This window comes from Ranitomeya variabilis, chromosome 5, assembly GCF_051348905.1.
Source record: "Ranitomeya variabilis isolate aRanVar5 chromosome 5, aRanVar5.hap1, whole genome shotgun sequence".
NCBI classification, from domain to species: domain Eukaryota; kingdom Metazoa; phylum Chordata; class Amphibia; order Anura; family Dendrobatidae; genus Ranitomeya; species Ranitomeya variabilis.
The window spans coordinates 426,506,265-426,533,440 of record NC_135236.1 but is presented as its reverse complement, the minus strand read 5'-3'; the positions used below and the strand labels follow the sequence as shown (position 1 = coordinate 426,533,440).

Sequence of the window (27,176 nt, the reverse complement as noted above, 5' to 3'; positions counted from 1 at the left end):
TTGGAAACAGTGGTTTGTAAACAACAGCTGTTCATTAAGGCAACGTGAAGCGAGTCTGGCAACACTTCATAAAGGACAAAGGCCATAAAAATGGCATGATCTTCTGGTAATGATACAGTCAATATAATTGAAGCCTTACTCCTTGGCATTTCTCCTTAGCTTTCTGTAAATAAAAGTACCTGTGATGAGTAATTGGATTTGTACTCACAGTCACATTAGCCTTTGTTTTACCAAAGTGCAAGAATGTTGATGATGGCAAGCTTCAGCCCTCGTGAGATTAATGGGGAGATCTAGCGTGCTAACTATTGTCTACCTCTGCTCCAGCACACAATGTGGCAGACATATTTTCTTTATACTATTTATCGTAATTTTCAGTGCTTAACAGGAACGATAAATTACAAACTTAGAAAATGTATTAAAACAAAAGCATGCTATAACATGCCTTAGTTATTTATTTCAGGCACTCCAGATCTCTTTTTTTGTACAAGAAAAATGGATTCCACAAGTATAACTATGCTTTCACATTTACTACAATAGTAGTGAGGTCCTGGTGACAGTTTAATTGCATACCTGACATGTGTAAGGAAAAATATGAGACAGGATATAGAATAAACCTGGAAAACGAAGGAACCTGGAAACATATGGAAAATGTGACATTATGGTGGTTCTTGAGAGTAGATGTTCCCAAAATTCAGTAGATGCTGTGCTAGTGTACGGATGTGCATGTTTTTTCAGTTCATATTAACATACTCTACTACTTGAATGAGCTGCATACCATTTTACTATAATATACTGAACAATACACACTACTAAATTATAGAACATTTAGTGCAGTTAAGAGTGTTGTTTTAACCCCTTAAAGGGCCACTGTCACCCCCTCCAGCCGTTATAAACTAAAAGAGCCACCTTGTGCAGCAGTAATGCTGCAGTGTAACAAGGTGGCTCTTTTAGTTTTTGATTCATTTATTACCTCAATAAAGCGTTTTAAAAATTGGCCACACATACCAGATATTGTACCTGGAGGCGGTCCGAAGCGTCCTGTATGAATCCCCCAACTGCCATCACTCTTCTCTTCAGGGCCGATGGTACCCGCCCCCTTCGTGTTGTTGCTTCTTAAATCCGGCGCCTGCGCTGTGCGTGCCTGCCTGGGGCCTGCGCAGTGTTCTTTGTCAGTCACATCTCAGATGCCGGGTGCCTGACTGCGCCTGTGCGGGCAGTGCGGCCGCCCTGTTACTGAATCCCCGCCCCGCACTGTGTTATTCATTATGCACAGTGCGGGGCTGGCATTCCTGGGCATGCGCACTGCGCTGTTCAGGCGCTCCCCCATCTCGGACGCTCTCCCATCTCTGACGCTGCCCCGCCTTCCCAGGAACCCCAGCCCCGCACTGTGCATAATGAATAACACAGTGCGGGGCGGAGATTCAGTAACAGGGCGCAGTCAGGCACCCGGCATCTGAGATGTGACTGACAAAGAACACTGCGCAGGCCCCAGGCAGGCACGCACAGCGCAGGCGCCGGATTTAAGAAGCAACAACGCGCACACACTGGCTGGGAGTGGGATGGAAATATATCAACATTTGCAGAGCTGTGTGCTCCTCCTCCCACTCCTGGACAGAAGTCCATCACAAACCGTCCTCCACAAATGCACTACTGCATTACAATAGTGCCCACCCGCATTATACAAAACAAGCTTTACCCTTTAGCCAATTCTTACGTGTCAAAAGAATCAATAATAATCCGGGGGGGGTTTCAAAGACAATCAGAAGAACTTTATAAAAGGTTCCAAAAAAGAGGATATCCGCAACCAGTCCTAGATAGAGCCCTAGATAGGGCTAAAATCACCGATTTGAATGAGATCCCCTTAAATAGATCTAGGAAAAAAGAAAAAAGATTTGTCTTCTGCTTTGAATATGGACCGATGGATGATTGTAAGGTCAGCAATTCGAAAGAATTGGCAAATTTTAGGTCAGGACCCTGATTTAAAAGAAATGGTGGCAAAAGGACCACTTTTTGCATGCCGTCGCAGCAAAAATATTAGAGATTGTCTAGTACAGAATAGGTTTTCATCAAATAGGGATAATTGGCTCACTGGTAGTATTCCCAAAGGGAATTTCAAATGTGGGCATTGTAATCTGTGTGTATATCATCTCACCGGCATCCATATTAAAATCGGCCCCATTCAACATATAGTCCGAGACTGTATTTCATGCAGAACTACACATGTTGTGTATGCAATTATTAGCCCCTGCGGGTTCTATTGTATAGGCAAGACAATTCGGCCCCTTTTTGTAAGAATCCGAGAACATTTCAATTCTGTAAAAACGGGTAAAGGCGTTTCACGTTTCATTAACCATGTAAAAAAGTATCACAAAGGTAATACACAATTGTTACGATTTGCAGGTTTAGAGAAAGTGAACTTACCACGGCAAGGGGGAAACCTGCAACGCCTCCTTCTACAAAGAGAAGGGAGGTGGATTCTACGTGCAGATGCATTGGGACCTCTTGGTCTCAACGAAAGAATCGATATGGCAGTCTTTCTCTAATTAATGTGAAAAAATGTGCAAAAAATGTACACAAAAAAAAGTGCATAATGCTTTTATGTCTTTTGTGCTTGATTGTTTTTAATCTTGGTTTTAATTCACTTTGGTTTGTTTCCTTATTGTTCACATTTGGATAACAGGTGATTTGCTTCGCCTCACTGACAGAGAGTGGGAGGCGGAGCACACAGCTCTGCAAATGTTGATATATTTCCACCCCACTCCCAGCCAGTGTGTAGGACCCGTTGAAGTGCTGAGGCACGAAACGGCCGTTGTCCGCTTTTTTCACATCCCTCCCTGCATATTTTGAAAAATGTCCGAATAAAAATTGTGACCACTGAACACGGGTAAGTGCACTTTTTTTGGCTTCTTTTCTTGGACTATCCATATTCATAAGTTTAATGAGCGGTCCCACGTGAACGCTGTACAGGGGAAGAGCTGCGGCACCCGAAGACAGTGTGACGGGCAGGGGGAGCGTCAGGATCGCCGGGACTAGGTAAGTATGCCTCAGCACCCTCTCCCCCTCACCCGCCGACCCTGCCACAGACCGTGACTCGAGTATAAGCCGAGAGGGGCACTTTCAGCCCAAAAATTTGGGCTGAAAATCTCGGCTTATACTCGAGTATATACGGTATATGTAGTAGAATTACACACTTGCTATGAGCGCCGACCACTGGGCAGCGCTCATAGCAAGCCGGCAGTGACAACCATAGAGGTCTCCACGAGACCTCTGGTTGTCATGCCAACCCACCAGTGAACCGCGATCACGTGACGGGGGTCACCGGTGGGCGGATTTCCGGCACGATTGTTGGAAACGCATGTTAAATGCCGCTGTCAGTGTTTGACAGCGGCATTTAATAGGTTAACAGCCGCGGGTGGATTGCGATTCCACCTGCGGCTCTTCCGGGCACATGTCAGCTGTTCAAAACAGCTGACATGTACCGGGAAAGATGTGGGCTCACTGCCGGAGCCCACATCAAAAGGAGTGAGTCAAACATCTGTGTAAATGTACGCCTGACGTCGGAAATGTGTTAAAGGGGTTATCTGGGAATTGGTTATGTTTGCTATGGGGCTAAGAACTTAAAGATATGTAGTTGCTAACTACCTACCTGTTCTACCAGATGATGATCGCTGCTGGCTCAAAGTGGTCATGGACCATTCTTTTCGGGTATTCATCTGCTTCTGGTGAAGTCACATTGACAAAGTAGCCCCTTCTGTTATGAAATGTTCTGTCGATGCAGCGTCACTCCCAATGTCATGATGATTAACAGCCAGCTCCCCACTGCTTATTTGTATTAATCAGCATGATGTTGGCAGTGATCCACAGTTCACAATGTGGACCAGAAGGTGTGAAGAGAAGGTGCTGCTCTGTTACATAGTTACATAGTTATTAAGGTTGAAGGAAGACTTTAAGTCCATCTAGTTCAACCCATAGCCTAACCTAACATGCCCTAACATGTTTATCCAGAGGAAGGCGAAAAAAAACATGTGGCAAAGAGTAAGCTCCACATTGGGGAAAAAATTTCCTTCCCGACTCCACATACGGCAATCAGACTAATTCCCTGGATCAACGCCATATCAAGGAATCTAGTGTATATACCCTGTAACATTATACTTTTTCCAGAAAGGTATCCAGTCCCCTCTTAAATTTAAGTAATGAATCACTTATTACAACTAGGGTTGAGCGAAACGGGTCGGCCGTTTTCAGAAGTCGCCGACTTTTGGCAAAGTCGGGTTTCATGAAACCCGACCCGACCCCTGTGTGGGGTCGGCCATGAGGTCGGCGATCTTCTGAATCTGGTATTGGAATTCCGATACCGAGTTCCGATATGTTTGCGATATCGGAAATCGGTATCGGAATCTACATTTAAGTGTAAAATAAAGAATTAAAATAAAAAATATTGATATACTCACCTCTCCGACGCAGCCTGGACCTTACCGCTGGTAACCGGCAGCCTTCTTTGCTTAAAATGAGCGCGTGAATGGCCTTAGATGATGTCACGGCTTCTGATTGGTCGCGGCCGCCCATGTGACCGCCACGCGACCAATCACAAGCCGTGACGTAATTCTCAGGTCCTAAATTCCCCCCTTCTTGTTGGGTCCTGAACCAGTTGTAAAAGGTAATTGTCTCTCATAGTTGTCAAAATCCGATTACCTTTGCTGGAACTGTAGGTTTCTGCTCCCCAATCTATTTCAGGGTAGTTGAAGTCCCCCATAATAATGACTTCTCCTTGAGTCGCAGCTTCATCTATTTGCTTTACGAGGATATTCTCCATTGCTTCCATTATTTTGGGAAATTTATAACAAACCCCTATCAGTAATTTATTATTTTTTCCCCCTCCCCTTATCTCCACCCACCCATCTCCACCCACAGGGACTCTACATTTTCATTAAATTCACCTATATTATCACGCCGGATGGGTTTTAATGACGATTTTACATATAGACACACCCCACCCCCTCGCTTATCTGTATGGTCATTTCTGAACAGGCTATAGCCCTGCAAGTTAACAGCCCAGTCATGGCTCTCATCCAGCCATGTTTCAGATATCCCCACCATGTCATAATTATGCTCCAACAACATTAATTCTAATTCGTCCATTTTGTTGGCGAGGCTTCTGGCATTAGTATACATGCACTTGATGTTCCTCTCTGTACCTCTATTCTTTCTTAAATTATTAACTGTTCTAACCCCACCCCCCATGCCACCGCCACCCCCAACTTCCTTATTTGTGCCCAGGTCTCTATCTGCACTATCTTCCCCTCCTATAAATTGAATACCCTCCCCCCCAATCCCTAGTTTAAACACTTCCCCAGCCTTCTAGCCATTTTCTCCCCCAGCACAGCTGCACCTTCCCCATTGAGATGCAGCCCGTCCCTAGTGTAGAGCCTGCAGCCAACTGAGAAGTCGGCCCAGTTCTGCAGGAACCCAAACCCCTCCTTCCTACACCAATTCTTGAGCCACTTATTAACCTCCCTAATCTCCTGTTGCCTCTCTGGCGTGGCACGTGGTACAGGCAGTATTTCGGAAAATACCACGTTGGAGGGCCTTGCTTTCAGCTTGCAGCCTAATTCCCTGAAATCATCTTTAAGGACCTCTAACTTTGTCATTTGTGCCAATGTGCACCATGACCGCTGGGTCCTCACCAGCCCCTCCCAGTAATCTGTCCACCCGATCAGCGATGCTGATCGGGTGCCTGCACCAGGCAGGCAGCACACCATTCGACGATCCCTGTCTTTGTGACAGATTGCCCTATCTGTTCCCCTAATAATTGAGTCCCCCACTACCAGCACCTGTCTGGCCTGCCCTGCTCTCCTATTTCCCTCCTTACTGAAGCAGTCACTCCTCCGGCTTTCAGATGACATGCCTGGCTGCAGCAGTGCTACCCCTCTACTGGCACCCCCCTCATCTGCCAACTTAGCAAACTTATTGGGGTGTACCAGATCAGGACTAGCCTCCCTGGCACTCTTCCCTCTACCCCGCTTCCTAACTGTCACCCAGCTACTTCACTGTCCTGCAGCTCCATCCTACCATCCCCCCTCATCTATCCCATTGAGCGTCTGCTCAGTGAGAAGAAGACTCCTCTCCATATTGTCTATGGATCTCAGTGTTGCCAGCTGCACATTTAGATCCAGAATCTGGGCTTCCAAATGCTCAACGTGCTCACATCTCGCACAGCAGTATGCACGCTCGATCGGCTGATCAAGGACTGCATACATGTGGCAAGATGTGCACTGGATGGCGTTACCAATAGTGGAGCACATTTCCTAATGGGGATTGCACCAGACAAAAGCGTTAAATAAAAATAAATACAAAGTATTAATAAAACACAGGCAGCAATTCAGTAATTCCTCCCTTGGAAACTCCCTGAATCCAAAGTCACTGAATCACAAGTCAGACCGCCGTTCACACTTACGCTCATGTCACACTCAGCTCGTTCACACTCGCTAAGCTGAAGATTTAAAGATTTTTTTCTTTCTTTTTCCCCTCTGCAGCAATCCACCTTGCTGTTCAATGCTCTACCAAAAAGTTGACGTCAGATAAAACAAAGCAGGAGAGTCACCACCAGAGATCATCTCCTGGCAGAATGGACAGGTAGTTAGCAGCTGGTCCCGGATTAAACCTTTAAGCTTCATAACCTATGAACAACGGCTACAATATCACTGTATTGCAATATCACATAATGTGAGTTAAAATCCATGTGCAAAAAAGCGAGAGGCAGCAAGGCAGTGATACTGCTTTGGTAACCCGTAATTAAACCAGCATGCAGATTGTAAGACTCCAATAAGCGCATTGCATGTTGTCTATATGGCAACATCAGTGCTCCTAGCATGACAGCAGAGACAAAAGTTACTATATAGTCATAATTTAATGGCTTTGGAACTCCCTGTCTCCTCACTGATAAGTCTAGCTTCTTTTACCAAGGAGAGTTTAAGTTGACTTGACGGAAACATGTTGGAAAAGTTCAAGGGTAAAGAATAGATGATATCTGTAACTATGAGAGCCGATTCCTGTTCTTCATATTCAGAGATCCTTTGAAAAAATCATTCAACCATGCAATGGCTTCACAATTTAGCTTGAACTGATTTTAATAAATCTACTCCAAAGGGGCACTCTCAAAGTTATTGTAGACCACATGCACCCCCAGAGCACATTTACCATAATACACGATTTAAAAAATATACGATTTGAAAAGTCATACCTATAGCCATATTACACAATCCTATTAAACTTTCTTATATGGCTTGTCCACCTTTAGCCCTAAATACATGCATTTTGGTGTTACAAAATTGTCCCTAATGGCGCACAACCCTTTTAATTATGACTAGTAAAAGAGAAGAAGATCTAATCGAAAAGTACAATTATATAAATATTATCATCAGCTCACCTTAGTTTTGGGAAATGTTCTGATGGAATCAGCTTTTGCAGAGCAGTATTTCCCGTCAGTTTGAGATGAGTCAAACCATGTAGACCAGTAGCAGGAAATGAAGACAAATGGTTGGAAGAAAGATCCCTGGGAGAAGAGGACATATGGAAATCAAACCTATTTCTCATAAATGCTCACAATTTTAGCATGTCAGCATGTTATCAAGCCATGTGTTTCTATCTCTGAAAATGTAAAAATGATCCAGAACATAAAAATGAACTTATATTAGTAAGTCGGAAGTTAAAACAGCAAAGTTTGGTAAGGTACATTTATTTTTTTGTTTTTGCAAGTGACAATCAAAAGCACATTCATATTGTTTGTAACTTTTCAATGAGCTTTTCAATTAATAATTAGAAGAACATGTTTCCAAAACATTTGTTGGTTGTCAACCTCTGAGCAAGTAATTCAAAAGGGGCAGATTAATCAATACTGTGCAATTCTTAAGAAAGTGCAAACTTAAGGTACCGTCACACTAAACGATATCGCTAGCGATCCGTGACGTTGCAGCGTCCTCGCTAGCGATATCGTTTAGTTTGACACGCAGCAGCGATCAGGATCCTGCTGTGATGTCGCTGGTCGCTGAATAAAGTCCAGAACTTTATTTGGTCGTCCGATCGCCGTGTATCGTTGTGTTTGACACCAAAAGCAACGATACCAGCGATGTTTTACACTGGTAACCAGGGTAAACATCGGGTTACCAAGCGCAGGGCCGCGCTTAGTAACCCGATGTTTACCCTGGTTACCAGCGTAAAAGTAAAAAAAAAAACGGTACATACTCACCCAGCGTCATACCTCCCCCAGCGTCTGCTTCCTGACACTGACTGAGCGCCGGCCCTAAAAAGTGAAAGTGAAAGCACAGCGGTGACGTCACCGCTGTGCTGTTAGGGCCGGAGCTCAGTCAGTGTCAGGAAGCAGACGCTGGGGGACGCGCAGGTAAGTATGTACTGTTTGTTTTTTTTACTTTTACGCTGGTAACCAGGGTAAACATCGGGTTACTAAGCGCGGCCCTGCGCTTAGCAACCCGATGTTTACCCTGGTTACCCGGGGACCTCGGCATCGTTGGTCGCTGGAGAGCGGTCTGTATGACAGCTCTCCAGCGATCAAACAGCGACGCTGCAGCGATCGGCATCGTTGTCGCTATCGCTGCAGCGTCGCTTAATGTGACGGTACCTTTAGACTCAAAAGGCATAAAATGCACCAGATTTTTCAAGGTGTTCATGCTGTTTAATAAACCTATTTGTTGGCTTACTTGTGCCCGAAGTTTTCTCCAAAACTGGTGCATTTTTTGGCACAAAGTGTGGCACATTAAGGCGGTTTATTGAAAGACCATAAACAATCATGACTCACAAAACAAAACGGTCTTTTTCTCAGCATAGAAAGCTGAAATAAAAAGTTCACACAACAGTACAGGTTCATTTATTTGGATAACAGTCCTGCTCCCATAGCCTCTGGCAGAGACTGTTCTAAATTTAAGCTGGTCTTTCCACCTCCACACATAGATGACCTTCTGAGAATGGAGAATGGGAACGACCAGTCCCGCCCAGCTCTTCCACTCGTTCCTAAAACCAAGCACATTATATATAGGGGTGATGGTCATTTGGTCCTGTATTCAGGCCTTGTTTTAAGTGGTTTTATCATGTGTTTGTCTTTTTTTGAGGTGCAATTAAAGTTAGATATTTTTGGTAAATTCTATGGGTATGCATACCATTATTGGTCCAGTCTTTTCTCTCTTGTGGTTCTACATATCATGCTTCAAACATAAAGATACCAAATGTAAATTTTTGGTGAAGAATCAACAACAAGTGGAACACAATTGTGAAGTTGAGCGAAATTTATTGGTTATTTTAAATTTTTGTGGAAATTCAAAAACTGAAAAGTGGGGCGTGCAATATTATTCGGCCTCTTTACTTTCAGTGCAGCAAACTCACTCCAGAAGTTCATTGTGAATCTCTGAATGATCCAACGTTGTCCTAAATGCCTAATGATGATAACTATAATCCAACTGTGTATAATCAAGTCTCCGTATAAATGCACCTGCTCTGTCATAGTCTCAGGGTTCTGTTTGAAGCACAGAGAGCATCATGAAGACCAAGGAACACAACAGGCAGGTCCGTGATACTGTTGTGGAGAAGTTTAAAGCCGGATTTGGATACAAAATGATTTCCAAAATTTTAAACATCCCAAGGAGCACTGTGCAAGCGATCATATTGAAATGGAAGGAGTATCACACCACTGCAAATCTACCAAGACCTGGCCGTCCCTCTAAACTTTCATCTCAAATAAGGAGAAGACTGATCAGAGATGCAGTCAAGAGGCCCATGATCTCTGTGGATGAACTGCAGAGATCTACCGCTGAGGTGGGACAGTCTGTCCATAGGACAACATAATATGCAAATTACCTCTTCAGAGAAAACGAGGACTTAAAGGGCCACTGTCACCCCCTCCAGCCGTTATAAACTAAAAGAGCCACCTCGTGCAGCAGTAATGCTGCATTCTAACAAGGTGGCTCTTTTAGTTTTTGATTCAGTTAATCCCTGAATAAAGCGTTTTAAAGTTTGCCACAAATACCTGACTTTGTACCTGGAGGCGGTCCAAAGCCTCCTCTATGAATCTCCCAACTGCCGTCACTCTTCTCTTCAGGGGCGATGGTCGCCGCCCCTGCGCGCTGTTTCTTCTTAAATCCGGCACCTGCGCTGTGCATGCCTGCCTGGGGCAGGCGCAGTCTTCATTGTCAGTCACAGCTCAGATGCAGGTTGCCGCAATATACACTAATCCTCACCAGCGTTTGTAATGAGGCAGCCGCAAATAACAATGCTGGAAGGCGGGGGAGCAGGGGGAGCGTCCGAGATGGGGGAGCGCCTGAACAGCGCAGTGCGCATGCCCAGGAATGCCAGCCCCGCACTGTGCATAATGAATAACACAGTGCGGGGCGGGGATTCAGCAACAGGGTGGCCGCACTGCCCGCACAGGCGCAGTCAGGCACCCTGCATCTGAGCTGTGACTGACAATGAAGACTGCGCCTGCCCCAGGCAGGCACGCACAGCGCAGGCACCGGATTTAAGAAGAAACAGCGCGCAGGGGGCGGCGACCATCGCCCCTGAAGAGAAGAGTGACGGCAGTTGGGAGATTCATAGAGGAGGCTTCGGACCGCCTCCAGGTACAAAGTCAGGTATTTGTGGCAAACTTTAAAACGCTTTATTCAGGGATTAACTGAATCAAAAACTAAAAGAGCCACCTTGTTAGAATGCAGCATTACTGCTGCACAAGGTGGCTCTTTTAGTTTATAACGGCTGGAGGGGGTGACAGTGGCCCTTTAAACTCTATAGCTCCACCTGTTGGAAGTAACGATCCTACAAGTCACAATCAACCCTTTAACGAGACGTGCAATATAACTTAGGATAAAAGCCAAATCCGTATCCCAATTTGCAGACAACAATCAGTCATACACTGCACAAATCTGGCCTTTATGGAAGAGTGGCAAAAAGAAAGCCATTTCTCAAAGATATCCATAAAAAGTGTTGTTTAAAGTTTGCAACAAGCCACCTGGGAGACATAACAAACATGTGGGAGAAGGTGCTCTGGTCAGATGAAACCAAAATCGAACTTTTTGGCAACAATGCCAAACGATATTTTTGGTGTAAAGGCAACACAGCTCATCACCCTGAACACACCATCCCCACTATCAAACATGGTGGTGGCAGCATCATGGTTTGGGCTTGCTTTTCTTCAGCAGGGACAGGGAAGGTGGTTAAAATTGATGGGAAGATGGATGGAGCCAAATACAGGACCATTATTGAAGAAAACCTGTTGGAGTCTACAAAAGACCTGAGACTGGAATGGAGATTTGTCTTCCAACAAGACAATGATCCCAAACATAAAGCAAAATCTACAATGGAATGGTTTATAAATAAACAAATCCAGGTGTTAGAATGGCCAAGTCAAAGTCCAGACCTCAATCCAATCGAGAATCTGTGGAAAGAGCTGAAAATTGCTGTTCACAAATGATCTCCATCAAACCTCACTGAGCTCGAGCTGTTTGCCAAGGAAGAATGGGAAAGAATTTCAGTCTTTCGATGTACAAAACTGATAGAGACATACCCCAAGCGACATGCAGCTGTAATTGCAGTAAAAGGTGGCGCAACAAAGTATTAAGTTAAAGGGGCCGAATAATATTGCATGCCCCACTTTTCAGTTTTTGAATTTCCACAAAAATTTTAAATAACCAATAAATTTCGTTCAACTTCACAATTGCGTTCCACTTGTTGCTGATTCTTCACCAAAAATTTACATTTGGCATCTTTATGTTTGAAGCATGATATGTGGGAAAAGGTTGAAAAGTTCCAGGGGGCCGAATACTTTCGCAAGGCACTGTATATGGATACACCTAAATAAAATGGGAATAGTTGGTGATATCAACTTCCTGTTTGTGGCACATTTGTATATGGGAGGGGGAAAACTTTTCAAGATGGGTGGAGAGCATGGAGGCCATTTTGAAGTTAGCCATTATGGATCCAACTTTACTATTCCAATGGGAAGAGGGTCATGTGACACATCAAACTTATTGAGAATTTCACAAGAAAAACAATGGTGTTTCATGAGTTATTTACAAGTTTATGACCACTTATAAAATGTGTTCAAAGTGCTGCCCATTGTGTTGGATTGTCAATGCAACAATCTTCTCCCACTCTTGACACACTGATATCAACACCGCAGAAGAAATGCTAGCACAGGCTTCCAGTATCTGTTGTTTCAGATGCTGCACATCTCCTATCTTCACAGCACAGACAATTGCCTTCAGATGACCTCAAAGATAAAAGTCTAAGGGGGTCAGATCGGAAGACCTTGGGGCCATTCAACTGGCCCACAATGACCAAGTCACTTTCCAGGAAACTGTTCAGGTAGGAATGCTCAGACCTGACACCCATAATGTGATGGTCTATGCTGTGAAGATACGAGTTGTGCAGCATTTCTTCTGCGGTGTTGCTGTCAGTGTGTCAAGATTGGGAGAAGAGGGTTGCATTGACAATCCAACAAAATGGGCAGCACTTTGAACACATTTTATAAGTGGTCATAAACTTGTAAACAACTCATGAAAGAATAAAGTTACATTAAAACCAAGCACACCATTGTTTTTCTTGTGAAATTCTCAATAAGTCTGATGTGTCACATGACCCTCTTCCCATTGAAAAAAATAAAATTGGATCATAAAATGGCCGACTTCAAAATGGCCGCCATGGTTACCACCCATCTTGAAAAGTTTTCCCCCACCCACATACTAATGTGCCACAAACAGGAAGTTGATATCACCAATCATTCCCATTTTATTTAGGTGTATCCATATAAATGGCCCACACTGTACATTCAACTATTCTCAGTCCTAAATAGAAAACTGAATGGACAAAAATGCAAAATCGGATCACACAATGTATTCAGTGATCACAAAAAGGGACAGATTTCCTGATTAATCTCTCTCTTTTTAAAGGTGTAACAAACAAATGTTAAACAATGATCAAAACAAATGAATGTTAAACATTAACCTCTACCCTGTAAGGGCTACCAAGGAAAATCACAGTAACTCATGTGAACATGCATATATATCATGAGTGAGTAACAACAATATCCATATAACTATATATATAAATCTGATATGGAATATTCTCACCCATGTGTGTAGAGCACGTCAATTGTCAGATGTCATCTCAATGCAGCAAAAATCCATCAGGTCATAATAACTATAGGAAAAGCCCCGGAGTGTTTCCCTTCTTTTGTATGCAGTAGCAGTATGCCCATTATGTCCCCTGAGGATTCATGGAGTGATGAAACACATTGGCATGCACAGGGAAAGTATAGGGAGGTTTATTGTGAGGGTCAGATGTGAACTGCCCTTGTAAGGGCAGGAGTCTCGAGCTTCAGGTTATGCCAGCCTTTACAGGGTCTAATAGGGCAAGTGTTCCCAAATTCCTTCTAATGGATTTTTGCTGAATTGAGATGCCATCTGATAATTGACGTCCTCTACACACACAGGTGAGATTATTCCATATCAGATTTATATATATATATATAGTTATATGGATATTGTTGTTACTCACTCATGATATATATGCATGTTCACATGAGTTACTGTGATTTTTCTTGGTAGCCCTTACAGGGTAGAGGTTAATGTTTAACATTCATTTGTTTTGATCATTGTTTAACATTTGTTTGTTATACCTTTAAAAAGAGATATATTCATCAGGAAATCTGTTCCTTCATGTGATCACTGAATATATTGTGTGATCCAATTTTGCATTTTTGTCCAGTCAATTGGCTATTTAGGACTGAGAATAGTTGTATGTACTATATATGCATTGGAGTCTCTGTTGATACTGTATACAGACACCCTTGTGTGTAGTCTGCAACAATATAGGTTTAAGAGTGAGTTTGTAATTGCACTGCTTTCACTTTTTCCTTTGAGATAGCTTATATATTGGTGTGAAGTTCAATAAAAATCTATACGGTCAGATAAGACTGCAGTCTAGTCCCATAATCCAATTCTGTTTATGTCACATTCATAAATTTTGAGAACTTTTTTCCTCTCATGATATAATACAGTGGGTACGGAAAGTATTCAGACCCCTTTTACTTTTCCACTCTTTGTTTCATTGCAGCCATTTTGGTAAATTCAAAAAAGAGAAAAAAAATGTTCTCATTAATGTACACTCTGCACCCCATTTTGACTGAAAAAGAAACAGAAATGTAGACATTTTTGCATATTTAATAAAAAAGAAAAACTGAAATATCACGTGGTCATAAACCCACTGTATTATTCAAAAATGTATCTTACAGTTAGTTAATTATAAAGGGTGCATACAAAAGCACCAATATCCAATAAGTACTGATATCCAATAACTTAGCATTTGATTGTTTTGTTTTAAATACAACTCACAATTTGATAAGTGAAGGTAAAGATGAAAATGAGTGAGGATGTACATAAGTAATTTTGTTCCAGGCCAAGTCTCTGTAAACACAAAACAACATATAAACAATAGGCATATGGAAATTACAGCAATGAATACAGGACTGTGTTTTATGGCAACTATTTTATAACATAAAAAGGATATTAATATATTGAAAAACAGAGTATACATTTCATATATCATGTGACTACGCTATATTGTATATTAACCCCTTCATGACCCAGCCTATTTTGGCCTTAATGACCTGGCCGTTTTTTGCAATTCTGACCAGTGTCCCTTTATGAGGTAATAACTCAGGAACGCTTCAACGGATCCTAGCAGTTCTGAGATTGTTTTTTCGTGACATATTAGGCTTCATGTTAGTGGTAAATTTAGGTCGATAATTTTTGCATTTACTAGTGAAAAAATGGAAATTTGGCTAAAATTTAGAAAATGTCACAATTTTCAAATTTTGAATTTTTATTCTGTTAAACGAGAGAGTTATGTGACACAAAATAGTTAATAAATAACATTACCCACATGTCTACTGTTGTGAATTCTGCTCTTGGGCTCCCTCCGGTGGTTGTTGGTGGTAGTGCAGTTGTCTTGGGGTTGTAATCCAGGGCAGGTGTTTCTGCTGATTGCAGCTCTATTAGGTATTTAGGTGTGCAGGATCCATGAGTCCGTGCCAGTTGTCCATTGTACTTGGAGGGATTGCATCTCTCTATGGTTCCTCATGCCCTGCTGCCAAATTCAGCTAAGATAAGTGTCTGGTTTTTGTCTCTGTGCACACATGCAGTGTGCTTTGCAATTCAGTGCAATTCATTGTGTTGTTGTCCAGCTTAGACTTTGTTTGGATTTTTCAGTCATGCTGGATTCTCAGGAGATGCAGATATACTTTCTATGTCTTTAGTTAGATGTAGAATATTTGTATTATCTGCTGTGGATATTTTTAGGATTTTTATACTGACCGCTTAGAATTCTGTCCTATCCTTTTCTATTTAGCTAGAAGTGCCTCTTTTGCTAAATCCTGTTTTTCTGCCCGCGTGTGTCTTTCCTCTTATACTCACAGTCAATATTTGTGGGGGGCTGCCTATCCTCTCTATTGCATTCTCTCTATTGCATCTCTCTATGGTTCCTCATGCCCTGCTGCCAAATTCAGCTAAGATAAGTGTCTGGTTTTTGTCTCTGTGCACACATGCAGTGTGCTTTGCAATTCAGTGCAATTCATTGTGTTGTTGTCCAGCTTAGACTTTGTTTGGATTTTTCAGTCATGCTGGATTCTCAGGAGATGCAGATATACTTTCTATGTCTTTAGTTAGATGTAGAATATTTGTATTATCTGCTGTGGATATTTTTAGGATTTTTATACTGACCGCTTAGAATTCTGTCCTATCCTTTTCTATTTAGCTAGAAGTGCCTCTTTTGCTAAATCCTGTTTTTCTGCCCGCGTGTGTCTTTCCTCTTATACTCACAGTCAATATTTGTGGGGGGCTGCCTATCCTTTGGGGTTCTGCTCTGAGGCAAGATAGAATTCCCATTTCCATCTATAGGGGTATTTAGTCCTCCGGCTGTGTCGAGGTGTCTAGGATGTGTTAGGTACATCCCACGGCTACTTCTAGTTGCGGTGTTAGTTTAGGGTTCGCGGTCAGTACAGGTACCACCTACTCCTGAGAAAGTCTCTCATGCGGCTCCAAGGTCACTGGATCATAACAGTACAACTGGCCAACAATGAGTTAAATGCATCTCAGAAGAAGGGAAGAAAGAGCCATTTTTTTTTCTGTAGCCTGCTTTGTCTTTTCTTCCCTCTTTTCCTCTGGGTGACTGAGGAGTCTTGTGCTAGCATGGATGTTCAGGGATTAGTTTCTCGTGTAGACCAGCTTGCTGCTAGGGTACAGGGTATTTCTGATTATATTGTTCAGACTCCGCTTTTAGAGCCTAGGATTCCTACTCCTGATTTGTTTTTTGGGGACAGGTCCAAATTTTTGTGTTTTAAAAACAACTGTAAACTGTTTTTTGCTCTGAAGCCTCGTTCCTCTGGTGATCCCATTCAGCAGGTTAAAATTGTCATCTCCCTGCTGCGTGGCGACCCTCAGGATTGGGCATTTTCTCTGGAATCTGGGAATCCGGCCTTGCTTAATGTAGATGCCTTTTTTCAGGCTCTAGGATTATTATATGATGAACCAAATTCTGTGGATCAAGCGGAGAAGACCTTGTTGGCCCTGTTTCAGGGTCCAGAAGCGGCAGAATTGTATTGTCAGAAATTTAGAAAATGGTCTGTGCTGACTAAATGGAATGAGGATGCTTTGGCGGCAATTTTCAGAAAGGGTCTTTCTGAATCTGTTAAAGATGTTATGGTGGGGTTTCCCACGCCTGTTGGTCTGAGTGATTCTATGTCTCTGGCCATTCAGATTGATCGGCGCTTGCGGGAGCGCAGAACTGTGCGCGCTGTGGCGTTGTCCTCAGAGCAGATGCCTGAGCCTATGCAGTGTGATAGGATTCTGTCTAGAACAGAACAACAAGGATTCAGACATCAGAATAGGTTGTGTTTTTATTGTGGCGATGCTTCTCATGTCATTTCAGTCTGCCCAAAGCGTACAAAGAGAATCGCTAGTTCAGTTACCATCGGAACTGTACAACCTAAATTTCTGTTATCTGTGACCTTGATCTGCTCATTGTCGTCATTTTCTGTCATGGCGTTTGTGGATTCAGGCGCCGCTTTGAACTTAATGGACTTTGAATTTGCCAGGCGTTGTGGTTTCCCCTTGCAGTCTTTGCAGAACCCTATTCCTTTAAGGGGCATTGATGCTACACCTTTGGCTAAAAATAAACCCCAGTTTTGGACACAGGTGACCATGTGCATGGCGCCAGCCCATCAGGAAGATTGTAGTTTTCTGGTGTTGCATAATTTGCATGATGCTATTGTGCTGGGTTTTCCATGGTTGCAGATACATAATCCTGTGTTGGATTGGAAGTCTATGTCTGTGACTAGTTGGGGTTGTCAGGGAGTTCATAATGACGTTCCTGTGATGTCAATCTCCTCTTCCTCCTCTTCTGAAGTTCCAGAGTTTTTGTCTGATTTTTAGGATGTATTCGATGAGCCCAAATCCAGTTCCCTTCCATCGCATAGGGACTGTGATTGTGCTATTGACTTGATTCCAGGCTGTAAGTTTCCTAAGGGCCGACTTTTCAACCTGTCTGTGCCAGAACATACCGCCATGCGGAGTAATGTTAAGGAGTCTTTGGAGAAAGGGCATATTTGGCCATCTTCTTCACCGTTGGGAGCGGGATTTTTTTTTGTTGCTAAGAAGGATGGCTCCTTGAGACCCTGTATTGATTATCGCCTCTTGAATAAGATCACGGTCAAGTTTCAATACCCTTTACCTTTGCTTTCCGATTTGTTTGCCAGGATTAAGGGGGCTAGTTGGTTTACTAAAATTGACCTTCGGGGGGCATATAATCTTGTTCGTATTAAGCAGGGTGACGAATGGAAAACTGCGTTTAATACGCCCGAAGGCCATTTTGAATACCTTGTGATGCCATTCGGGCTCTCTAATGCTCCATCTGTTTTTCAGTCCTTCATGCATGATATCTTCCGGAATTAACTTGATAAATTCATGATTGTATATTTGGATGACATCTTAATTTTTTCCGATGACTGGGAGTCTCATGTGAAACAGGTCAGGATGGTATTTCAGATCCTTCGTGATAATGCTTTTTTTGTGAAGGGGTCTAAGTGTCTCTTTGGAGTGCAGAAGGTTTCTTTTTTGGAGCTTCATTTTTTCTCCCTCATCTATAGAGATGGATCCGGTTAAGGTTCAGGCCATTCATGATTGGATTCAGCCCACATCCGTGAAGAGCCTTCAGAAATTTTTGGGCTGTGCTAATTTTTATCGCCGTTTCATTGCTAACTTCTCCAGTGTGGTTAAACCCCTGACCGATTTGACGAAGAAAGGCGCTGATGTAACGAATTGGTCCTCTGCGGCTGTCTCTACCTTTCAGGAGCTTAAACGCCGATTTACTTCTGCCCCGGTGTTGCGTCAGCCAGATGTTTCTCTTCCATTTCAGGTTGAGGTTGATGCTTCTGAGATTGGGGCAGGGGCCGTTTTGTCTCAGAGGAATTCTGATGGTTCCTTGATGAAACCGTGTGCCTTCTTTTCCCGTAAGTTTTCGCCTGCTGAACGCAATTAGGATGTCGGCAATCGGGAGTTGTTGGCTATGAAGTGGGCGTTTGAGGAATGGCGACATTGGCTTGAGGGAGCCAAGCACCGTATTGTGGTCTTGACCGATCATAAAAATCTGATTTACCTTGAATCTGCCCAACGGCTGAATCCTAGACAGGCTCGATGGTCCCTGTTTTTCTCCCGTTTTGATTTCATGGTCTCGTATCTTCCGGGTTCTAAGAATATTAAGGCTGATGCCCTCTTTAGGAGTTTTTGCCTGATTCTCCTGAGGTACTTGAGCCGGTCGGCATTCTGAAGGAAGGGGTGGTCCTTTCTGCCATTTCCCCTGATTTGCGACGGGTTCTGCAGGAATTTCAGGCTGACAAACCTGACCGCTGTCCAGTGGGGAAACTGATTGTTCCTGATAGATGGACTAGTAGAGTGATTTCTGAGGTTCATTGTTCTGTGTTGGCTGGCCATCCTGGTATTTTTGGTACCAGAGATTTGGTTGGTAGGTCCTTTTGGTGGCCTTCTTTGTCGCGTGATATGCGTTCTTTTGTGCAGTCCTGTGGGACTTGTGCGCGGGCCAAGCCTTGTTGTTCCCGTGCTAGTGGGTTGCTTTTGCCTTTGCCGGTCCCTGAGAGGCCCTGGACGCATATTTCTATGGATTTTATTTCAGATCTTCCGGTTTCCCAGAGGATGTCGGTTATCTGGGTGGTTTGTGACCGGTTTTCTAAGATGGCTCATTTGGTGCCTTTGCCTAAATTGCCTTCCTCTTCTGATTTGGTTCCGTTGTTTTTTCAGCATGTGGTTTGTTTGCATGGTATTCCGGAGAATATTGTGTCCGACAGAGGTTCCCAGTTTGTTTCTAGGTTTTGGCGGGCCTTTTGTGCTAGGCCGGTCATTGATTTGTCTTTTTCTTCCGCATTTCATCCTCAGACAAATGGCCAGACTGAGCGAACTAATCAGACTTTGGAAACTTATTTGAGATGCTTTGTGTCTGCTGATCAGGATGATTGGGTGGCTTTCTTGCCATTGGCCGAGTTCGCCCTTAATAATCGGGCTAGTTCGGCTACCTTAGTTTTGCCCTTCATTTGTAATTTTGATTTTCATGCTCGTTTTTCTTCGGGGCAAGTTGAACCTTCTGATTGTCCTGGTGTGGATTCTGTGGTTGACAGGTTGCAGCAGATTTGGGCTCATGTGGTGGACAATTTGGTGTTGTCTCAGGAGGAGGCTCAGCGTTTTGCTAACCGTCGTCGGTGTGTTGGTTCCCGGCTTCGGGTTGGGGATTTGGTCTGGTTGTCTTCCCGTCATGTTCCTATGAAGGTTTCTTCCCCTAAGTTTAAGCCTCGGTTTAGTGGTCCTTATAGGATTTCTGAGATTATCAATCCGGTGTCTTTTTGTTTGGCCCTTCCGGCCTCTTTTGCCATCCATAATGTTTTCCATAGATCTTTATTGCGGAAATATGTGGTGCCCGTTGTTCCCTCTGTTGATCCTCCTGCTCCTGTGTTGGTTGATGGGGAGTTGGAGTATGTGGTTGAGAAGATTTTGGATTCTCGCTTTTCGAGGCGGAGGCTTCAGTACCTTGTCAAATGGAAGGGTTATGGCCAGGAGGATAATTCTTGGGTTTTTGCCTCTGATGTCCATGCTGCTGATTTGGTCCGTGCCTTTCATCTGGCTCGTCCTGATCGGTCTGGGGGCTCTGGTGAGGGTTCGGTGACCCCTCTTCAAGGGGGGGTACTGTTGTGAATTCTGCTCTTGGGCTCCCTCCGGTGGTTGTTGGTGGTAGTGCAGTTGTCTTGGGGTTGTAATCCAGGGCAGGTGTTTCTGCTGATTGCAGCTCTATTAGGTATTTTGGTGTGCAGGATCCATGAGTCCGTGCCAGTTGTCCATTGTACTTGGAGGGATTGCATCTCTCTATGGTTCCTCATGCCCTGCTGCCAAATTCAGCTAAGATAAGTGTCTGTTTTTTGTCTCTGTGCACACATGCAGTGTGCTTTGCAATTCAGTGCAATTCGTTGTGTTGTTGTCCAGCTTAGACTTTGTTTGGATTTTTCAGTCATGCTGGATTCCCAGGAGATGCAGATATACTTTCTATGTCTTTAGTTAGATGTAGAATACTTGTATTATCTGCTGTGGATATTTTTAGGATTTTTATACTGACCGCTTAGAATTCTGTCCTATCCTTTTCTATTTAGCTAGAAGTGCCTCTTTTGCTAAATCCTGTTTTTCTGCCTGCGTGTGTCTTTCCTCTTATACTCACAGTCAATATTTGTGGGGGGCTGCCTATCCTTTGGGGTTCTGCTCTGAGGCAAGATAGAATTCCCATTTCCATCTATAGGGGTATTTAGTCCTCCGGCTGTGTCGAGGTGTCTAGGACGTGTTAGGTACATCCCATGGCTACTTCTAGTTTAGGTGTTAGTTTAGGGTTTGCGGTCAGTACAGGTACCACCTACTCCTAAGAAAGTCTCTCATGCGGCTCCAAGGTCACCGGATCATAACAGTCTACTTAACTTTAGCACAATTTTGTAAACAAAATTTTTTTTTGCTAGGAAGTTATAAGGGTTAAAATTTGACCAGCGATTTCTCATTTTTACAACGAAATTTACAAAAACATTTTTTTTTAGGGACCACCTCACATTTGAAGTCAGTTTGAGGGGTCTATATGGCTGAAAATACCCAAAAGTGACACCACTCTAAAAACTGCACCCCTCAAGGTGCTCAAAACCACATTCAAGAAGTTTATTAACCCTTCAGGTGCTTCACAGCAGCAGAAGCAACATGGAAGCAAAAAATGAACATTTTAGTCACAAAAATAATCTTTTAGCAACAATTTTTTTATTTTCCCAGGGTAAAAGGAGAAACTGGACCCCAAAAGTTATTGAACAATTTGTCCTGAGTACGCCCATACCCCATATGTGGGGGGGGGGGGACCACTGTTTGGGCGCACGACAGGGCTCGGAAGGAAAGGAGTGCCATTTGACTTTTTCAATGAAAAATTGGCTCCAATCTTTAGCGGACACCATGTCGCGTTTGGAGAGCTCCTGTGTGCCTAAACATTGGAGATCTCCCACAAGTGACCCCATTTTGGAAACTAGACCCCCCAAGGAGCTTATCTAGATGCATACTGAGCACTTTGAACCCCCAGGTGCTTCACAAATTGATCCGTAAAAATGAAAAAGTACCTTTTTTCCCCCAAAAATTCTTTTAGCCTCAATTTTTTCATTTTCACATGGGCAACAGGATAAAATGGATCATACAATGTATTGGGCAATTTCTCCTGAGTACACCGATACTTCACATGTAGGGGTAAACCACTGTTTGGGCACACGGCAGGGCTCAGAAGGGAAGGAGCGCCATTTGACTTTTTGAATGAAAAACTAGCACCAATCGTTAGCGGACACCATGTCGCGTTTGGAGAGCCCCTGTGTGCCTAAACATTGGAGCTCCCCCATAAGTGACCCTATTTTGGAAATTATACCTCCCAAGGAACTAATCTAGATGTGCGGTGACCACTTTAAACCCCCAACTGCTTCACAGAAGGTTAGAACACAGAGCCGTGAAAATAAAAAATCATTTTTCTTTCCTCAAACATTTTTAGCCCGCAATTTTTTATTTTCACAAGAGTAACAGGAGAAATTGGACCCCAAAAGTTGTCCAGTTTGTCCTGAGTGTGCTGTTAACCCATATGTGGGGGGGAACCACTGTTTGGGCACACGTCGGGGCTCGGAAGGGAAGTAGTGACGTTTTGGAATGCAGACTTTGATGGAATGGTCTGCGGGCATCATGTTATGTTTGCAGAGCCCCTCATGTGCCTAAACAGTAGAAATCCCCCACAAGTGACACCATTTTGGAAACTAGACCCCCCAAGGAACTTATCTAGATATGTGGTGAGCACTTTGAACCCCCGTGTGCTTCATAGAAGTTTACAACGCAGAGCCGTGAAAATAAAAAATCATTTTTCTTTTCTCAAAAATTATTTTTTAGCAAGCAATTTTTTATTTTCACAAGGGTAACAGGAGAAATTGGACCCCAATAGTTGTTGCCCAGTTTGTCCCCATATGTGGGGGTAAACCACTGTTTGGGCACACATCGGGGCTCGGAAGGGAAGTAGTGACGTTTTGAAAAGCAGACTTTGATGGAATGGTCTGCTGGCGTCATGTTACGTTTGCAGAGCCCCTGATGTGCCTAAACAGTAGAAACCCTCCACAAGTGACCCCATTTTGGAAACTAGATCCCCTAAGGAACTTATCTAGATGTGTGGTGAGCACTTTGAACCCCCAACTGCTTCACAGAAGTTTATAACGCAGAGCTGTGAAAATAAAAAATCTTTTTTTTTCCTCAAAAATGATTTTTAGCCCGCAATTTTTTATTTTCACAAGGGTAACAGGAGAAATTGGTCCTCAAAAGTTGTTGTCCAGTTTGCCCTGAGTACGCTGATACCCCAATATGTGGGGGTAAACCACTGTTTGGGCACACGTCGGGGCTCGGAAAGGAAGTAGTGACGTTTTGAAATGCAGACTTTGATGGAATAGTCTGCGGGCGTCATGTCGCGTTTGGAGAGCCCCTGATGTGCCTAAACAGTGGAAACCTCCTAATTCTAACTCCAACCCTAACCCCAACACACCCCTAACCCTACCCCTAATCCTAACCCTACCCCTAATCCCAACCCTAATCCTAACCCTACCCCTAATCCCAACCCTAATCCTAACCCTACCACTAATCCCAACCCTAACTTTAGCACCAACCCTAACCCTAATTTTAGCCCCAACCCTAATGGAAAAACTGGGGCAGGGGGGTGATCAGTGGGGCAGAGGGGAGATCAGTGAGGCAGGTCGGACATCTGCGGGGCAGGGGGGGACTTCAGCAGAGCAGGGGGCGATCCACAGGGCAGGGGGAGATCAGCGGGGGAAGAAAGGAGATCAGCGGGGGAAGGGGGAGATCAGCGAGGCAGTGGGGAGATCAGCGGGGCAGGGGGGAGATCTGTGGGGTGATTAGTGGGGCAGAGGGGACATCAGCAGGGCAGAGGGGACATCAGCGGGGCAAGGGGGGACATCAGCGGAGCAGGGGGCGATCCACAGGGCAGGGGGGACATCAGCGGGGTAGGGTAGGACATCAGCGGGGCAGAGGGGAAAGCAACGGGGCAGGGGAGGACAGCAGCGGGGCAGGGGAGGACAGCAGCGGGGCAGGGGAGGACAGCAGTGGGGACATCAGCAAGTCAGGGGGCGATCCACAGGGCAGGGGGGAGATCAGGGGGGCGATCAGTGGGAAAGATCAGGGGGGAGATCAGTGGGGAAGATCAGGGGGGCGATCAGGGGGGGAAGATCAGGGGGGCGATCAGGGGGGCAATCAGTGGGGGAAGATCAGGGGGCGATCAGTGGAGAATATCAGGGGGGTGATCAGTGGAGAATATCAGGGGGGCGATCAGTGGAGAAGATCAGGGGGAGAGCAGGGGGGAAGATCAGGAGGTTATCAGGGGGGAGATCAGTGGGGAAGATCAGGGGTCGATCAGTGGGGAAGATCAGGGGGGCGATCAGTGGGGGAAGATCAGTGGGGAAGATCAGTGGGGAAGATCAGGGGGGCGATCAGTGGGGAAGATCAGGGGGGTGATCAGTGGGGAAGATCAGGGGGGCGATCAATGGGGAAGATCAGGGGGCGATCAATGGGGAAGATGAGGGGGGCGATCAGTGGGGAAGATCAGGGGGGCAATCAGGGGGGCAATCAGTGGGGAAGATCAGGGGGGCGATCAGTAGGGAAGATCAGGGGGGCGATCAGGAGGATCACTGGGGCGGGGGCTGTCAGGTGCGATGCAGCAGAAGGAGGAAATGGAGCCGGCAGCAGCAGGGGGGTGATCTCTGGGGCAGGGGGAGGGGGTGATCACTGGGGGGGAGCAGGGGGGAGGGAGCGAAGGTCGGGGGCGTGGAATTGCAAGGCAAGGGGGGAAGAGAAGCAGAGGGGAGTACCTGGCGGCGGTGGTGACGGCAGCGGCGGCGGTAACTGCAGTGGTGGTGGTAACTGCAGAGGGGGCGGCGATCGCGGTATGTGGCAGAGCAGTATGCAGGCACCTCGCTATTCAGCTTCCACGGAAGGCATGAAGCTGGACAGCGAGGCAGGCATGGTTTTCTCTGCCCCTCCACATCTAATTGGAGAGCTAGCGTCACATGGACGCTAGCTCCAATCAGATCTTGGGAGTGGTGACAAAGTGGTCACCAGGACGATCGTAGCCAAATGGGGCCAAAAGGTTTAGAATAAAGCAAACCACTCATTATAAGTGTAAATATATATAACATAAGATATGCATGTTACGCAGGTATTAAAGGGAATCTGTCAGCAGGTTTTTGCTATACAATGTGAAGACAGCAGGAAATAGAGGCTAAAATACAGAATTGGAGGGTGTGTCACTTGTCAAAGTTAATGCTGGGAAGGTTCCATGCGATGCCACGGCGATTAGGGATCAGCTGACGCAGCACAGTCTGAAGAAGGCGGAGGGAGATGAGTGAGAGGCGAAGATATGCCCATGAATCCCAGGCCCGCAGTGTGAATAAATCAGAAGACACTGCGGGGCGGGATCTCGGGCAGCGCGGCCGCACAGGCACAGTCAGCCTGACATCAAATGATGTCAGAAGACGGGCAGCGCTAACTGCGCATGCCCAAGGGATAACATAACAGCGCAGGCTCCGGGACAGATTCAAACAACCCTGAGGAGGCGGCGCCCGGCGCCAAGGGGGTATGAATGACGGCTGTGCTGCGTCTAATTAGGGGGGGAAAGACCCACCTCCCTGGCAATTTCACGGTATGAGGGGGCACATTTTATAAGTGTTTATTTCAGCGTGTGCAAGGAGCATTTCTAAAAGAGCGACCTTGTCAGAATGCAGTATTAATGCTGCACAAGGTGGCTCTTTTAGTTACAAACGCCTGGGGGGGGGTGACAGGTTCCCTTTAATTGGAGTATGTCAGAGGAAAGCATGTAGGTGAGTATATGCAAACGACAGAAAGTGTGAGCAGCGGTGGGGTATTCAAAGCATAATCCACTTTAAAAACTGAAGATCTACCCAAAAATAAAAGTAGTTTGAAGGAAACACGTAATTGTTTTATCTGCAAGAAATCAGGGCATCTAAAAGATGACTGCAGAGCCTGGAAAGCTAGAATGATTCAGATGAAAAAGCAAAATAATCATCAAAGGGTTAAAAGTGCCATTACTTAAGAATATGACACTTCAAGTACTGAAGCTGTGTTTACTGTTAATGCAAGTTCATCAAAGAATGCATGGTGTATAGACTCTGGGGCAACTAGTCATATGACTAATTACAGAAGCTTCTTCTCTAACCCAGACCAAAGTCAGAGAAAGTGATCTTGGCTAATGGTTAGTATATGAATGCAGAGGGATTGCATTAATGATGATTACATTAATTTTCAAGTCTCCCCAACACAAAGCAGAAAGATTCCAGTAAAGGATGTTCTCTATGTTCCTACTCTTGAAAGCAAACTGTTATCTGTGAAGAAACTCACAAGACAAGGAAATTAAGTTCCATTTAAAGATGACAAATGTGTCATCTCAAAAGAACGTCACACACTAGCAGAAGGAAAAATCAAAGATAAGTTGTACTAGCTAAAATGCAAGGTAAGTATATACAATGGTAAACAAGAAGAACACAAGAATTGTATCCATGTATGGCACAGGCGTCTTGCACATAGAGACCTAGAAGCAGTAAGAAAGTCAGTTCATAAACAACTTGGTGATGGTATTACAGTCGTTCTGTGAAATCAGACAATGGAATGTACTAGCTGTCTTAAAGGGAAAATGTCAAGAAAATAATTTCCTAAGAATAGTACTACAAAAATCAGAACAGCTTCTGGACATAGATGATTGTGGTCCAATGAGTACTCAAACTTCTGGAGAGAAGAGATATTTTCTCACATTTATCGATTATTATTCAAGATATACAGTTGTCTATCTGCTTCACAGCGAATATGAAGCTCCAAAGAAACTTGAAATATATCTCTCTGAAATATATAACAAATTTGGGAGAATATCAAAAATTCTGTGTGCAGATAATGGAACTGAAAATACAAGTAATGAGACACAAAGCGTTTTAAGGAAAAATGGAATAGACAACGCTGAAGAAAATGGAGTAGCGGAAATAAGGAACTGGACACTTTGTGAAAGTGGAAGAAGTAGGCTATGTGCACACTTTGCGGGTTTTACCGCGGATCCGCAGCGTTTCTGCAGCTGCGGGTCCGCAGCTGTTTCCATTGCGTTTACAGTTACATGTAAACCCTATGGAAACCGCAATCCGCTGTGCACATGCTGCGGGAAAAACCGCGCAGAAACGCAGCGGTTTACATTCCGCAGCATGTCACTTCTTTGTGCAGAATCGCTGCGATTCTGCACACATAGGAATGCATTGATCCGCTAACTTCCCGCATGGGGCTGTGCCCACGATGCGAGAAGTAAGCGGATCATGTGCAGATGGTACCCGGGGTGGAGGAGAGGAGACTCTCCTCCAGGCCCTGGGGACCATATTAGTGTAAAAAAAAAAGAATTAAAATAAAAAATAATGATATACTCACCTCTCAGCGCTGCACGCGGCCGTCCGGTTGCAGGGTTGCTGT

General features: G+C 44.5%; 1 protein-coding gene across 1 annotated transcript in view; it reads right to left on the bottom strand.

The window, feature by feature from the left end:
- The window catches only part of LGR5 (leucine rich repeat containing G protein-coupled receptor 5), a 299,962-nt gene that overhangs the window by 17,426 nt on the left and 255,360 nt on the right, over positions 1-27,176 (bottom strand). The window contains exons 14-15 of the mRNA XM_077265282.1: positions 14,391-14,462; positions 7,427-7,552 (exon numbers count right to left, since the gene is read on the bottom strand). Coding sequence (XP_077121397.1) covers positions 7,427-7,552; positions 14,391-14,462 — 198 coding nt within the window. The remainder of the gene's footprint in view (positions 1-7,426; positions 7,553-14,390; positions 14,463-27,176) is intronic.